Below are 17,949 nucleotides of genomic sequence, written 5' to 3'. Positions count from 1 at the left end.
AGAAGTCCAGTTTTCTTACAAGCACACTAAACATTGAATATGGCTTTTGAAGATTTAAAATAGTTCCCTTTCGACATCTTCATGCAGTATTTTAGAATAAATATGGACACCAAGTATGAGAAATAAGAGTAAAAATAAAGCCAGCTATCACATTTGTCAGAAACCAAGTAAGAGTTTATCAAAAGCAGATGTTCAAAAGACTGGCTGGTCTCCTAAGCATATTTACCAAGAATATTTTAAAAGTAAAGTTTGTCTAAAAATACTGTAACACATACAACCTCCTTGATGTTCTACAGAAAGACATGTAAAGTGAAGATGTTAACTGAGATGTGCTTAACAGCACCATCAGTCTCAACATCCCCTGGGAAAAAAGTTTCCAGATTCATCTTCGTCCAACAGTCAAGAATGGCTCAATTCACTCTTGTCCAATTTGGTAAAGCATTTAAATTTTGCTAGCTTTTACTGGTAACTCAAGCTCTACAATAGCTTATATATGAAACAAAAATATTTATAAAAATAACAGATATGTTGTAAAGCTTTTTAAAAAAATAAATCATGCAGGTTCTGTACAAAGTTAAAAAACTGTACAAATGGACTTTTCTCTTGTGTAAAATTCATGTACATGGAAGTCTTCTGTTAGGGTGAGAATTTTTTGCTTAGCCATAAGATGCTGTTTCATCATTTGTCCATCATTCATTTCTTTCACTAGGCATTAATTGGCCATTTAATTTCATCAGAAGTTTTACGATGAGACCTGCCTACAGAAAGGTACACAATTAAATTCTAATCAGCATTTCACAACAATTGCACAATCAATTTAAGTATATGGTAAATGCAAGTATATAAACAGAAGTTAGAAGTTGTGTCATTTTAGAGATAACAATGAAACCAAAAACTAGGTTTTTTTTCCTTATAAAACAGGAAATATTTTTCAAAACTTAATCACCTCTTCCTCTCTATCCAAATTCTTATGATGTAAAAATCAAAAGGCAACTACTGTCAAACTATACAACATACTCAAAGCTGCAGTTTTGTCACAACACCTTTCAACATGACGCACGGTCTGTGACGATATTTGACAATGCCAAACTCCACTAGTTTTGACAGAAATGTTATCAGCTCTAACTCTGTGATTCTTGTCGTATTTGGAATTATCCTTAGGGTCTATGGGATTGGGCACACGCAACAAACAGTTTTCACTACCAAAAAAAATGTTCTCCCTAATGCAAGTTTATTCTTACGTATTTAGAATGCTAAAGGCTTCACATCTTGTAAGAACAAGCAAACACTCTGAAATATTGAGAAAAGTTCTCATCTGAAAATCACTTTGGGGGTAGAGTTTGGGTGGAACTTCTTTTATACAGTACAAGGGTCAACCACAAGAGAAGGAACATGTATCTGGTCCAAGAAATTCTATGACGGATGAAATTCTATGTTGAATGAAAAATGTCAATGCTTACCTGTTTGGTATGCACAATAAAACTCATTTTGTTTTCCAGACTGTGTATCTGAAAACATGTATCTCCATCTCCCAACTGCCACATAAAACAGCCATACTTTAAGCTGAGGAGTAAAGCCTACAATAAAATAGAAAACCATCATTCAGAAAACACTGTCCATACTTACAGATGGAACTTCCCTTATTTCACTTAAGACAGAATTCTACCTAAGTGGAAAAGTATGTTCCATATTCAAGCTGTAACTTATAAAGTAGTCAAGTTGAAAAATACAAGGCTTTCCATTAAAGTGCTTTTTGAAGACTTCAGAATCTTGGAAATCTTCATGGTCAACTTAGATGTGAAACGCCTACTAGCACAGAGAATTTAAGAGAACAGCATTAAACTTAGAAGTTTTCATCAGCAGTTCACTTAAGCTGACCTTTGTTTCCATGTTCAGGAGATGCAGCCCTTTCACATTTACTCCTACGTAGACCTTGATGACTTTATGGCTACTCGAACTTGCTTTGGTGAATATTTGTCCTGTGAAAAAAGCTGCTCCATAAGTTGGAATTTCCCAGCAATTCTGCAAAAACATGCGCTGAAGGTGATGCATCTCTTTACTTACACCTTCACTGGTGCTCAGATTCTAGAAAGAAAAGAACAAAGGCAATCAATAAGTCTTTCAAAATACCTGCGTTTATTTGAAGAACATAACATAGTTCAGTGGAATTCCCACTGAAAATAAAAGTTTCAGATGCTGAAACAGACTGAGAATGTAGGTCCCTGTACGAGCCTCAGAAATCTTAAACACAGACACCTAACCACTTCAGGTTCCCAGTTTCCCCTCTATTAGAAGTATTTCAGACTAGCCAGGGTTAACCAGCTGATACTACATACATCAAAATAAAATAACAATAATGATAAAAAACCCTAAGCACTCCTCCTTTGAGGGGTCCAAAGCATGCTTAGATGAGCATGAAACACAGTATGCTCCTGCAAACATGGATTTTTTTTTTTTTTTTTTTTTTAAACAAAATAAGGTGCAAAATTTGTTTTCCTGAACAGAGCCCTCATTTAGAATGAGAAACAATCCTGATATTTCCTCCTTCTCAGTAGCATGGAACTGTTACAACAAAGGGTTGTTAGACTGCTCTTAGTTCAAAACTGACTGATGCAAAGTACCCAAAACAAATGAAGGAAAAAATAACTTTCCAAATCTGAAACTAAGGGACAAAAATTCAGCAAAGCCACACATGAGATTAGAAGGCATAAAAGAGAACACAAGCCTTTAGCAATTAGGGGGGGGGTGCAATTGTGGGTGGGGTAGATGGCACCAACCTCTTTGTTGCACACCCTGCATTACAACTTACCTGAATGCTACAGCTATTCTTAAAATATAAAATGTATTAAAATATTTGGAGCAAGGACTGAAACACCTTTTCCTTTCCCCTGTACCTAAAAATAACAGCCTACAGCAGAAGTCTACAATGCTGTGCTCTTATATTTTCTCTGACACAAGAAAGAGTAAAGAATACTCTGCTGTGTCCTCTGCTGTACCGCAGTCTTAGGAAGAATATTATCTTCCTTTCTTCATCTGTATTATGAAGAACAAGAGTGATGTGCTGGTTTCTGACAGAAGAGGTGTTGACACCAGGAAAAAGTTAATTACTGAGTAACTTTGACTCAAAGAAAGAGGGGCAAGGCTGAAAATGTTCCCTGTGCTCCTCTGCAGTTTCCTGTCAGACATCTAAAGTGATTCATATCAGCTGGAACAATTCTCTATCTGTCACACCTTATTTATTCTACAATTTTTCATGAAGTTCACAAATTTGTCACGTGTGTTTGACTCAGTTTGGAAATCAAAGCTTTTAAGTCTCTTACAGAAGCATCCTAAGTCCATGCATAGAAATTTTCCTAAATTAACTACTGTAGTCAAGGCATTTTGTGCACCAGTAACAGATCCCTACCATACAAGCTACATCAGCAAAACAGGCTTTATCAACCTGTCATTATGAGCAGATGTGAAAATATAAGTCAGAGCAGATTTTCTACATGTATACCTGTACAGGCGGTACCCATCAACGTAAAGTTAACATGGAAGATAAATGAACAGATGACAAATTATATTTATTTCTAAGAAGCATATCAGCTGTAACTGTACAAGAAATAAGAGCATTCCAACAAGAACCCATCAAAAAATTCATAACATACGCACTTCCAGATTATATACACACCAACATTTTTGTTCATTAGCTGACAATCGAACAGTCAAAAATATGCTCAAGACAGGATTTTCTATAATTTTTCTATTTGTCCTACCTTGTATTCATGAAGTATTCTGTTTGTCCAATGAGGAGCTTTACTTTTTAGTTTAGTGATTGGTACTATAGATTTAAGATTTTCTTCACTATAGAAAAAAACAAAGCAGAAAAAAAAATTCCTTCATTAAACAAAGAAAGAACTAAGAGTAGTGTCTGCCAGTTTTTATCTTCAAACCACATACACAGAGCTAGACAGCCAGCTCCCATCAAATGTTCCCTCAGCAACTGAGAAGCCTTCCTGAAATTGAAGCTAAGGCTTAAAATGTAGTGGAATTCCCAATTAATGGTAATCCAGTTGATTTTGTGTTAACCACTTTTGTGTCATGCATTATGGATGTGGCAGGGAGAGGAAATGCTAGCAGCAGAACATGTGACCCTTAGTTGATTAAAGACTAGTATGGAAGCCAAAATTATAAAGGGACAGTCACCTAAACCAGAATATCAAAAGATGATGGCTCATAGGTTCACTGCTCTATTCAGTACCACCAGTGACTAGGCCCATTCATCTCCACATGAAAATAAGATACCACATAACATGAAAGTGAAGCTATTTGCATGAAGAGCCTTTTTAAATGGAGGCAACGAACACTAAAGGGAGCCTCTACTAGCTTGCACAATTAATATAGACTTCTTCCTTTAAACTAACAAGGACAACAGTGCAGACAGACCTTTCAGATGCAGCTCACACTTAAAAGCAGTGTAACTGCAGCAGAAAATGCAGCTGACGTACAGATGGTGGAGTATGCAATCAAGAAAAGCAAGCCAGCACAGCTCAGCTGAAGCTGTGAATGAGAGCACATAAGAACTATAGTAGCATCCCAGAACAGCACATCTGCTGTTACATGAATGAACTGAGGTGGAGATGATGGGGGTTGGAGTGAAGATTCACATAGCAGAAAGCGAAATCCTGATGTGTTTTGATACTGCTGCAGAAAAGTATGTGGAAGCATAAAAACATATCCCAGTTCTGCAGTCAAGAGAAGAAAAAGGGGAGAGAAAAGTACCATCTGGCAGAGCACTATCGGTCCTGTATTTCTGACAAATTTAGTGTAGGATTACACACGTTCCTCTTTGAAAGAGGAACATCATTCTTCAAAGTTGGTCTGACTGGACGTTGTAAGGTGCTCCTTCAGCATAGTCCACTTCACTCCTGTCAAAACTCTTCATTTGCTTGAGCACTGTTACTCATTTTTCTACTACTGTGTCTCAGCACAGATTTGCAGAATACAGAACCTGTTCCTGGCCTCGGACAGCAATAATTAAAATCAGCATGTTTTTCAGACACTGTGCCTAACTTCTGTTAATGCTACCAGTACTATGTGGTTGTTCTGAACTAGACTCATTAAAGGAGAAGAATAATAAAAAATGCCATACCTAAAATTTGATATTCCCACAGGTAAGTGGAACTATCTAAAAATATTTCATTTAAAAACAAAAACATACTTACTTTAGAAAGCCCTGTTTATGTTTCTTGCTCTCATAATTTCCATAAACTATCTGTAGAAGGAGACTTGCCAGGGTGATCAGCTTAGCATCGGGCGACGTATAGAAACCTTTCAATAAATTATATCTGGCTTCATCAAAAAGAATAAGAATAGCCAATGGATCCTCAATCTGTTTAAAAGATTTAAATAGCATGAATTCTCTTCAAAAAGAAAATGAGCTTAGAAAAAAAATGAATACAGTTCCTCACTGATTCAGAGGTACAAGACAAAATGTGTAATCCTGCTTTGGGTACATTTTAGTAATGCTCTGTAACAGAAAAAAAATGAAACAATTATTGTGATTGACTTAATTCAAGACTTCAGTGATCTAATGCATTTAAAAGGTAAAGGTTACTAACGTACAATGCACAATCAAAAAAGTTTACAGAAATTTTGCTGTGTTTTTTTACCCACAAATCCATTTTGAGTACATTTAAATATTCCCATTGAAATCAACCAATTAAATATTGGAAGTATCACAGAACAGGGAAAAGAAAGAAAATAAGGTAGGTTGTTAGTACATGTATGACAAACACAGAGACTGGGTCACAATTGATAAAGCGAGAAATTAGAATCTGAGTAAGTGTAGAGTAGGAATAGAGAGAAACTGACCACAAACTCTCACAGAAAAGGCAAGGAGATGAGAGACATGGTTTAGATAAGTATGTAAATTCAGCCATTCAATGCACTGAGCAGTGGTATTCAAGGTGTTCTGATTCTGACCACGATTTCATGCTATCACTTCTAAGAGCCAACCTTTTTTTCTATTTCTAGTGGAAGTCTCACATCTCTTCTCAGGAAAAGCTGTGAAGTTTCCCTCTGAGGATCCAAGTTTGTCAGTTCAGTGAATATTTCAGGCCAGTCTCGAATATGCTGCAAAGGCTTGTGAAAGGGCTTCAATTGGAGGCCTAGGAAATAGCAGTGTTGCGTTTATAAATAAACAGTAATAACCCAGCATATACATATATGGATGATTTGATGCTGCATCAGAACAAGAATATCTGAAACTGAGGATTCATTTAAAAATAAATAAATAAATAAATACATTTTTCTATCCTTTCTAAACTGCCTTTTCAAAATATGGATTTACCGACAAAACTATTGGCATATATTTAATAAATGCACTAACGATGAACTTTAGTTCTTTTCAGCTTCTCAAGAGTGAATTTGTATTTAAACATGTAATGGAATACCAAGATGGACCACAAAACCACAAGTAAAGGACCTCCAGAAAGCTAGCAGCCATATTAAATAAAATTACAATAGCAAAAATGTGACAGATTCTTGTCTCAACTCTTACGAGAGAGAGAAATGCCATGCCCAAAAGTCAGATTTTTAATGGAAAAATACAGATATGGCCTATCTTAGAAACGTACCTTCTATTTTTTGAGACATAAACCATAAACTATTCAGAGCAGACATTCATTTTCATTTGTAAAATGTCTTGATTCTTAACAGGCTACAGTAATTCAAATTTACAAGTTCACCTGTCTATATGAGAGATGCGAAATCAATACAGAACTTCCAACTACTATATACTGCAGTCTGTTCTTCAGTAGTGCTCATTCGCTTATCCAGCCTGTCTCTGTGATTACTGCTTGCCCATTTTCTAGCAGTGAGGAACCAGAACTCCATATTTATCTTATTTTCACTGCTCTGGCTTTTACATTATATGTAAAACTTCCAAGGAGCTATTAAAGCGGAACATCTTTTCACTACTATCAGAGAGTGCATTTCCAATTTTCATAAGGAAAACAAAATGTAAATACAAATTTTAAAAAAGTGCAATAGACTGTCAAATATAACTGTATTCCATTCCTTGCAACTTACTGAGGTTCTCAGAACAGATCCAGATAGTAAAGTATTGCTGGGTTTCTTGAGACAAACGCATCCCTTCCATTATTTGCTGTACAGTAGTATTGTTCCCGTGTTTCAACTCAACAGAGCGGTACGACCCATCCATACGATAAATTCGTGCCTTTTCATACTACATAAAAATTCAATTTATTGTTATTAATATTGATTGGTTAAAGTTCTTTCTGTTGGCATTTATGAAGAGTTTAAGCCATTTAACCATAATTCAATAAAATCTACACTATTGAGAAAAATAACACTGCACAACTTTGTATTTCTGCTTATGAAAACTACATTTTGTGATTTATACAAGTTCTTTTACTGGGCTTTTTACCACAGTAACTACAATAGAGGTTCTACTTGTATACTGCAAACTTCACTTCTGTTTTAACTCCAAGGCAAACAGGACTAAGTTATCTGAGGTTTTGGGCTCAACTGCCTAAGCATATCGTGAAACAACTACCTCACTATTACTGGCATGTTATAAATTATTCCAACTATTAGTCTAACGTAACAAGGCTAATTTTTCAGGAGGAAAACATCACTCTTAATACAGATCCCACTACAATACAAACGCAATCTCAATAAGATCTTTTAGCACTTCCATAATATTACTGACAAATTATTTTTCCTTTCAGAATTCCCAGTGTACAATGACTTACATATGTGCCCAAAGAATGCCTTCTGAAAGATTTACTTAAATTGGGTGCTCAAGGCATACACGCGCACACATCATATAAATTAACGAAATACCTCGTGTACATCTCTCTACTCTCACACTGTCATTTTGTTTCCAACCTAGTAAGGATTCCATTGGCTGCTAAGAAAGCCTACACTGACTACATGATAAAAAGCCAATTTTGTAGAAGTCTACATTTAAAGAGCTGAATGTTCCTGCTTATTAACCCATAAGTTGATAAGGCACAAAGAAAAATAATGATTATATAATCAAAAGTAGCTGATGATAGAAGATCAGCAGCTGATGCGATACTCCCACAAATAAATCAAATACTGACACAAGGCCATAAATATAGACAGAAACATTTAAAGAGACAAAATGCCTGTTTGTCTCTTTCACGCTGACCTTTTAAGTATAGTGCACACTTCCTTTAAAAGCTCTTAAGTGAGCCTAGCCTAGCTTTTCCAAAGTCTATTTATTTCAAGATATTTAGAAAAATAAACACATACAGGTTTATTTATGGCATCCTTCAACAGTTTTGCAGTTTCTTCCCACTCATTTTGTTTGTTCTCTTCACAGACATTCAGTGGAGATCTTCCCTGTTGATCAGTAATGTGCTACAAACAAACAGAAACACTGATAATGCATTGTTTTGACTGGAATTAGGCAAACATTTCACGTTTGAGATAACTGATAAATAATGGAAAAAAGTAGAGGCAATGAAAAATATTTAACCATTTTTTGTCAGTCACTCAATAGACCATTGTGTTTACACATTGTAGTATGGACACAAAGTGCCACACGCACAAGCTAGAAACATGTTAAATTGCCATTCCTGTATACAAACAGAACTTACTCTGTCAATTTCTGGATGATTCAGGAGAATTTGTACTATTTCAGCATGCCCACCTCCAGCAGCAAAATGTAGAGGAGAACTAAGCTGGCCATTCAAAAGATTTGGATTGCACTTTCCTTTCTCCAATAGCATCCGAGTAGCTTCAACTTTTCCATACCTACAGGCAGATTAAAAATGTAGCAGACACAGCAAATGTAAACTAAAATCTCTTCCAGATACTTCTAAATAAGAAAAAGGACACTGCCTTGCTCAAGAGCTTTTAGCTTTCCAAAGACAGCGAACACTTAGATGCCAAACACAGTGAATGTTACTAAGTTTGTTTAACTTCTACATGTATTTGGTACTGTCTAGCAACCATTTACTAGATTTATTAGAGATAGACCCCACTCTGCTTTACACTATTTGGGTAGCTGTAGCAATTCAGTCATGGCAAAACAGGCTCAGCCTTGCCTGCAAAGTCTGTGTAAGAATCTGCATAAAGCTTCTGAATGTTATGCAGATGGTTCCTAAGACTCATGCTGCTAACTGGGAAACCTAGCATTAAACGTGTATGTAAACTTTCTGAGAAACACTAAAAATCAAATAAGTCATTTTTGTTTGTTTTGGTGTTTTTTGTTTGTTTGTTTTGTTGTGTTTTTTTTGTTTGTTCGTTTTTGGGTTTTTTTTTTGTTTTTTTTTTGTTTTTTTGTTTTTTTTTTTTTTTGTTTAAACAGCCAAGCTTGATTTTTATGTTCAGGTTATCAGACACTGCTATAAATACAGAAGACTGCCTTCTGCTTAAAGATGAAACAGAAGTATTTTTGCAAGGTCTGACAAAAGCTGTGAAAGAATCACAGATTTAAATCATCACAGCATCATAGAATCAGTCAAGTTGGTTTCTGGAGATCACGGAGTTCAGCATTGTGTTCAAGCATGACTCTCATCAACACTCACTCAGCTCAGCTATTCCTGCGTTACAGAACTGCTCACAGCCTTTAACCAATAAAGGCTGCAAGAGTTGTTACAGTAAACTAGACCCAGTGTCTCCAACAGCGAGTAAAACAGGTACTTCAGGACAGATGTAGGGACAGATATAAGAGGCAATAAATAAGTGTGTGATGATACGGTAACCATACTTGGTCTTCTCTGAAACCACTCAGATAGCAATTATCTCAAAACCTCAAGCAGTATTTCTCTTCAGAAGGTAATATATACAATAATATATATTAAGAGACAAAGCAAAGAAAATCTAAATTTTATTTCTCATTTTTGACCCTGTATGATGAATCACATAAAATACTACAAAAGTCATGACAGCAAGAAAGCAGCAAGAAAGCATTTGATTGGAAAAACTATAGTGGGTTGACTCACCAGCATGCATAATGGATTGGTGCCCAGTGATCACTGTCTAACTGATTAACAGAAAACTTTTTATCCAGAAGGTGGCTTAGTAAATCAGAGTCGCCTTCACAAGCACTGCGGTGAAGAGGGAAATCATCTACCCACTGGTGTTCTCTATGAATTAAAAGGGAAAGCAGGAGGGAAACACAGTTGAGAAACATTTAGATAGTTGAGAACATCCGTTTTTTTAAATGACTAACTCAGGACTAACTGTAGAGCCATATGAATAATAAAGATGAAGCTCATACAGCTAAATTGCGTCAGTATTTGTACAACTAGCATTTCAGTCATGCAGTACCCAAGCCACAACTTTATTCATTATGCTAAGAAATGCTACTCTAACATTTGTAATTTAAATCTTTCTTGATCTGTCCTTTAATTTGTGTACTTAGAGACTTCAAATAGATTTTCTTTTATTTAAATATGCAGTTGTACAGTAAAGCCCTAGAGTAAAGAGTCTCATGCTGACCAAATCTGCTAAGTACTACTGTAATATAACAAAACTAAAGTATATATTAACGAAAAAGAAATGTAATACTTGTCCTCTGTGACACTGCTCATGCTGCGTTGCCACTTTTCTCTTTTAGGAATCTGAATTTTTGAATAGTCTGGGGCTCCAAGGCCAAAGTAGGGATTTATTACCACTTTGTCAACCTGTGAAGACATAATTTAAATAAAACTGAAAAAAAAAAAATCTTACTGAGATTTGGCCAAACAATCCCCATCCAGCCCAAGTATTATCTTGGTGCCCAAGTTATGACTGTAATATTTTATAAGTAAAGAGATTAATGTTGAAGTGTGAGGATTTGGAAATCTGTTTGGCAGTAAGCGTGCAATAAAGAAATCTGATTATATTAAAACAAAGCATGCTCAGAAAAAAATGAGCAAATAAAATACGAAGCAGAAAAGCATGTATGTTCCACAAATACAAAATGAAAACATAATTCTTACCCTGTTGGTATATTGAAGGTCAGATCCAAACAGAGGATTATAAATACACATATCTGCTTTCTCTAATGCCAGCATTTTACTCTTTATTTCCAGAGCAGTATAACCCATGTGTAACGAGCTCTCTGTTTGACCAGGTTCTATAGCATAAGCAGGGTTTATTACGTTTGTTTTAATTCTCTCAAGAGGAGATGGTCTGAATAAAGCTGGGATGGAATGAGACTGGGTATGCCGTTCATCCAACCACCTGCAGAAGAAATTTGGCAAGTTAACTCATTTCCTGATAGAAAAGGGCTATTCTGATCATGCCTGTCCATTTCTTTGATTAACAGTTGTGCGTTTAGTAACAGCAAATTATCTTTTTAAATTAAAATATAATTATAATGTGCATAAATAATTTTACAACACTAAATTAAGCCTCATAAATGATTTTTTTTTTTAGCAAATGTGTTTGCTCAAACGCATTTCCTGCAGATGCAAAGTCTCAAAGAAAAGGAAATTAAAATATATGACAGAAATAACAATGGTTATAACCAAAACACTTGACCACACCAAAACGTTGCTGTTTCACTTCATTTACTTTCAGTTTATCAGTATTACTACTCTCAAGACACAAATTCTGCAACTTGAAGCCTTTTACATGTGACCTTAAGTTTCAGTATCTGTACAGACTTAATAAGACTTCTGACTTTGAGAGAAAGCAGAAGGTCCCTCAAGAGCTTGCAAACAGCCAATTCTCTTTCAGAAAGGCTACCACCTGTCCTTTTACATAGCTGCACTGAAGATTACTCTGTTTGAAGTGGCCTACTACTGACAACAGAGGAGGGTTTTAGGCCTCTCTCAAAACTTGAAATAAACACATCCTTTGCTAGAATACAATTAATTCTGCTTAGTGCTTCATCTTGGAAAGGTAGAATAAAGAAGCACATACTTTGGAAAGAAAAATCCACTGATATACTGTTTGGAGCTTGCCTGTTCCAGAATCACATCTAACAATGTGGTTCCCAGTGTAGAGCATATGCTTAGGCCTGGATTAAGTCCCAGACTGAATCTATCATATGTTTCACAAGCTGTGCTCCCTTCACTTACTCATCGCCCTGCTGTGAAGGACATTAAAACTGTGGCCATCGTGCTCTGAACATCCTCTTGTCTGTCTGAGGGTATTTTCAAGGAATTTCTCTATGAAATCTTTTACAAGCATTGTTTCTGGCTACCTACTTAGAGAACAATCAATATAAACTCTTTCCTATTATACTTCCAAGGTTTCACTCACATCTGTAAGGCTGGTGACATATGCTAAGCAGAGCTCAGAATATGAAGGCATTCATTATGTAGCAAACAAATAGAAAATCTTGCATGATGGTATACATGAAAATACAGAAATTGCCTACACGCAGAACCTTTTTAGGCAGTTGCCTGTAACTTAATATTTTTGCATTAGCCAAGATTTTTGCCTAACTTGATTTATGTGTGGCAGAAAAACGTGCTCATGAACATGGTGCTTTCCTATTTCTGAAAGGAAAGGTCTCATTCACTTCAACAGATACTCCTGCAAAGAAATTAGTACATAATTATGCCTGGTATTCCTATGTAAAGGCTATGTAAAAAGGCCCAAACCCTTTTGATATGTTAAATTTTCTAATTGCTCTAAATCTGGCTACACAACTAATTGCCATTCTTAAAGTCAATTCCCTGTTGCAAATAAACTTGTACAGCTCGGAGAGCTGCACTTCAGGGTTTGTAAAGGGAAATCTAAGTGGTATACAATTAACAGGATAGTTCTACATTCTTGCAAATACTCTTATTGATAACATATGTGGAAATTATAGAAGATTTGATATTATTATATGATTTCGTAAAACATTAATTAAAACATTAACATTATCAAGGATTTCCAGTAAATCACTTGATTAAGAAGACTATTTCTCAGTTCACAAAAACATTTTTTAGAAGATTTAGAAATTTGTTGTCATGCTTCTCATAATCATGAAGTAACATAGTATCATTTTCTTCTTAATCAGAAAAATGATGTAAAAATTATTTGCTATATCCTTAAATTTCCTTGTTTATCTTCTATGTCTCTGTATTTGCATTCATGGTATTTCTTACTTATCCAAGGCAATTAACATTCTTGCAGTAAGCGTTGCAAAATGTGTGCTGGATTCACTGCAGACTCTCATGATGTCTTGTAAACAGTAGAACACAGGGCATCCTGGACTGTATGTGTATTTTGTATTATCTAAAAAGGAAACACACTTTGAAGATTTATTGAAGAAAATAATGTTATTTTCCCTCCTGTGTCTTTTGTAGTTACATATTCCCAACCTACTGGCAGCAGTTCAATTTTTTCCCCACACAACTGACAGAAATTACAGAGTCCTCACATAGCTATTCATATCCCAATGGGGTAACCTTAAAAACCTTTAAGTGTCCAGTTACTATTTCATCACTGTGATCAGCTTCATCTGAGGAATTAATATGAAATGCATGCTGTTACCAGAAAAAAAAAGAATAGCACTTCAGAACTGAAGAGGTCATTGCTATTGGTAACTCTACAATGGTATTTATTTATTTGATAGTTTTTATCCTTAGGGTCTTACCACAAAAGCAAAAAGAAGTTTCAGCAAAAGCACACAGGCATTTGTTTCAGGCTTGTTTTCAAATACTTTCCTGACAAGCAGTACACTTTGCTTCTAAAAACCATCATTCATCATTCCTTGTTCAAACAAAACTGTTTACAGAATTTGCTAAGCATTCTTCTCTGAGTAAACAACTCTGAACTGAATAGTCTGGATGTCTGAAATAGAATTATGTTCAGTGAATTTTATAGGAGTTGATTATATTTCAAAATGTATGCATTCAGTGACCAAACAGCTTAAATCAAAAGTGTGCTATGGTTATGGAAACAAATGCAATACATTTTCTGAGGATTTTAAGTAACATTTTCAGGTTTTAAAGTATACAGATTTCTACCTAACTCTAACTTTTTGATGTTTAAATAAAAAAGACATACAGCACATTCACAAAAATCCTGAAATCTTCAACTGAACTTTTGTTAAAATGAATGCAGCATCAGAAATTATGCTTAGTGTTACCTTTCACAACAGTAGGAACGATGTAAAGTGATGCCTCCTGGCCTGCTTTCTCTCCATCCAGAGGGAATGTCTTCATTAGCACTACACGCTTCCCTAGCACATTACATTAAAATAAAAACATTAACCAACATAAATAAATAAATACGTAAAAACAGTCTAGAGACAATTAACTGGATGCCTATCAGACCAATCCTTCCTAATTTCTAGGAAGACAAAGGGCATATTACTAGCTAAAATCTAAATCAAGCCAAGAACATCTAAATAAATACACAAAATAAAGAACACCAATACGTACATAGTCATTAGCCTGAAAAATGACAGCACTGTACACCTTTTTTCACAACTTTTCCCTGCTCCTGATTATTCAGGTTGCTCTCACCTCTCAAAACCACCAATCTTTAAGTTAAAGAAGATTCCTTCTGAAATGGGAAAGCACAGCTGCATGCTGTATTTCATATTAGGATGATCCATGTAGTGGTAGGACAGTATTTTCCATGCTGTCCTCCCGTCTACCCTTACAGAATCTAGCATTTTGTTTGCTTTTCTGACCACAGCTGCATATTTTAGCAGGGGCTACACTAAACGGTGCATATTAATGCCTCCGTCCTGTGTGAGTCAGTTCAAAACTGTGGTATGAAACAGTTTTGCTTTTGTTAGGAAGCATGTATTAATGCTATTAAGTTATGTTTCCTGCCTCACTAATTTTGTTAGGTCCAGTTACGACCATCTGCAGCATTTTACCATGCAACCACCTATTCCTTTTCCAAGCACTGTACTGTCTTGTTTGGCCTGACAACCTTCCCAGTGTAACCTTGCTTACAAAACAAAGAGGAGATACACAAGAAAAAAAGTGCTTTAGTCAGTACAGTTTATACCAGTTTGGAAATGAAATAAGCTGAGTAAACCAATTTTTGTCAGCACAAATACAAGGTCACTTGCTGGACCAGCTACATCACAGTAATGAAAAAAAAAACAACCAGCATACTCATCAAGTTATGTATGTAGCCAATGCAGTTATGCCATATGTACATTCACATAGATACTTTTAACAATGCTGGCATTGAACAACTTTGTAAGTAATCAATTCGCTATTTGGAATTTTAGCTGAAATTAAGGTTAGAAAAGCTACTTCAATCTGGTTTGCCAGAAATTTAATTCTCAATTTGAGATGAAAAAGCAGTATGGACAGGAAAATATTCATTTGAGAATCTTTTAGTAAGCATTTTACAGAGACGGAAGGTAAAGAGAAACTATGGCTAATTAAAAGCTGTGTGGCTTGGGTGTTTTTTTATGAACTCAAAGCAGACCTTCTCTTTTAAACTAACATCATGCTCTCTGACAATCTCCCCACACCCCGTTTAAGTTTTAAACTATTTTACAGAGCTATCGACAGCAAATCAGATTAAAATATTTTTACCTTTAATACCCTGATTGGCTGGTGAAATTGGTTTGGTGGCTTCCAGGACATAATCCAAGATGCTCTGGGTTATCTCAGTGCTGCCCTGCAGCTTAGTTTCCAATAAAACTTTCTTTCTCTTTTTTTTTTGACCTTCAATGGGAACCTCGAGCAACAAAATCTTTCAAACAATAATAAAACAAAAGGACAACTTAGACAAGCACAGAACAACTCCGTGCCTATGCGTGTATTTATCATACCACTATAAAAGCAGTAATATAACTCAGGAAGTACTGAATCTGGAGCAGCAGGAAGGCAAAGTCAGAACAACCTCCTTAACACTAAGGCTAAAGACAAAAAGACAAGGCTGCAGCCTTGCACTGAGCAGCCCACAGAGCAAAAGGCCCTGAAATGAAATAAAACATCAAAATTACAAACTGTAAAGTGTTCAAATATTCTAATGATAGGGCAACACATAGCAGATATATGACAGGTATGTCATATCCTACTGTCAGATTTTCTTTTAAGCTGTATTATTATACACTTATTATTACATATTATTTTTAAAACGTCATTGAAGAAAAATATTAAATAATGTTACTTCATAGGATTTAGCTCGATATTCCCGAGAATTCAGGCTTGCAGTATTTTTTGGACGAATCACTGCAACGTATGCATTCCCGATGTTTTCTGGATTTCCCATCTCTTCTTTTTTTTTTTTTTTTTTTTTTTTTTTTTTTTTTTAAGTTGTTATTTTATCCCTAGAAATAATGAATAAATAGGATGATTCAGTTAAAAATAAAAACAAAAATAAATCCAACAACATGCTAAATCCTGAACACAGTAATTATGCGTACTGATTCTTTGTGTTTCTCATTAATTGTACTTTAACTGGAAAAACACCAATGGTTTTTGTAGTTCTGCCTCCTGTTCATTAAGCAATAACATAGACATAAGTAAAAGAATGGGGAACATCATATAGATTTAATATGAAAAATCTTCTTGTCTAAATTTCTTTTACAGTAAAGCTGTTTTTTTCAGTTTGTAAATATCTTCCCATTTTACAAGGCAGACGAAAAGCTGAAGAAATTCAGCTATGTGAAACTGAAAAATAAAACCACTCTAAAGTTACAAGCATATCACTCGGAAATGGTGCTATTAGAAAGTACTGCATTTTTATCAGTTCAAGAAAAACCCTGATTTTCCTTTTTTCCCCTCCCAATAAGTAGTCTTGCCTACAACCCAAGTAACAGAACAGATAAAAATAAGCTATAATACGGACTTATTTTTTCTTTACTTCGGCAGAATTGTAAACTCGGCACAATTAATTCAAACAGCTTCTAGAAGGAATAAGTTGCCAGCTTGATTTCACAGAATATTTGGTAACTCCCTTTCATTCACATGCTGTTTGCAGATTAATCCATTCACGAAGATTTGTAATTGTACCGTTTTACATTCTTCACCTTTTTAGGAGGAACAGAGGTCTTCAGATTTCCATGCTTTTACTCCAGTATTTTTGTCGGGACCAGACTACCTGAAAATATATTTAAAAAAAATTAAATAAAAGCACACGCACGCTTGCACCTCCAGCTAACACAACTGCATTACTTAGGTGACGTAATGACAGCACTTACAAAGTATATCAGAATGAAAATATCTAAATATGAATTAGAATTATAGCATCCTCTAGTAACGTCAAATAAGCAATGCAGTAACTTGTGAAATGTAAAAGAAGAAAAAAGACCCATCCTTTAGAAGCACGATACGTGCCCCAGGATTCTCAGGGTTTAGGGCAGGACCAGGGGCAGGCAAAGCAGCGCGGGGTGAATTCTGAAAGGCTCTGCGCTCTGCTCAGAGGGAGGACGGCGACTCCAGGAAACAAATGGCTCTGAGAGCTGCCACGTGACTTCAGAAATCAAAAAGGGAGGACGAAAAGGGTGGGGTTGCGAGGATGCGACAATAAAATTGACCACTTTCAGAATGCGCCGCCAGTGATCCCAACCGGACCGTGAGGCGGTAAGGGGTACCGCTGCCGGCAGGCAGGCAGGCAGGCAGGCAGGCGCAGCTCAGAGGAACGCGTTTCAACCCGCTCCCCGGGAACTGAAGGCCCTTCTTCGCACCCGGCCCGGGCTCCGGGCTTCGCTTTCGTCTCTCAAAGGAAGAGGCTGACGCGCGCCCGCAGGTGGCTGCGGCTGAACCGCGAGCAGCTGAGCCAGCGCTACTTCCTTTCCAACACGGAGCAGCGTGATGCGCTCACTGTAGCTTCAGCTCGTATCTACCGCCGCCTCCACCTCCCAGATTCTAACGCCCATCTGTTCCAGGCTCCAGACCAGCGCCGAAACGTGCCGGAGCCTCCCTCAGCCACCCCCAGGTCCGGACGCCGCGAGGACCTCGCCGGCCTCAGCGGGGCGGGACGCAGAAGAGGCCCCGCGCCGGCCGCCTTACGGCCAGAACCTGCCCCGCCCCCTCCGTCCCGACCCCTTTTCGTTCCCTTGCC

The 17,949-nt window shown here is 36.5% G+C and overlaps 1 protein-coding gene across 1 annotated transcript; it reads right to left on the bottom strand.

Moving 5' to 3' along the window:
- Window positions 1-689: 689 nt before the first annotated feature.
- On the bottom strand, window positions 690-16,949 carry KRIT1 (KRIT1 ankyrin repeat containing; the record flags this gene model as incomplete). Its single annotated transcript, XM_079538067.1, has 17 exons — window positions 16,916-16,949; window positions 16,054-16,213; window positions 15,474-15,633; window positions 14,057-14,149; window positions 13,071-13,200; window positions 10,965-11,208; window positions 10,552-10,667; window positions 9,984-10,127; window positions 8,634-8,790; window positions 8,287-8,394; window positions 7,075-7,231; window positions 6,001-6,152; window positions 5,208-5,374; window positions 3,759-3,846; window positions 1,879-2,085; window positions 1,461-1,577; window positions 690-758 (listed from the first exon to the last, which is right to left on the bottom strand). The coding sequence occupies exons 2-17, from the start codon at window positions 16,153-16,155 to the stop codon at window positions 690-692; spliced, it is 2,211 nt and encodes a 736-aa protein (XP_079394193.1). The 5' UTR covers window positions 16,156-16,213; window positions 16,916-16,949.
- Between the last annotated feature and the right edge of the window lie 1,000 nt (window positions 16,950-17,949).

This window comes from Tetrao urogallus (assembly GCF_951394365.1).
Source record: "Tetrao urogallus genome assembly, chromosome: 7".
NCBI lineage: Eukaryota > Metazoa > Chordata > Aves > Galliformes > Phasianidae > Tetrao > Tetrao urogallus.
This window is presented reverse-complemented; position numbering and strand designations above follow the sequence as displayed.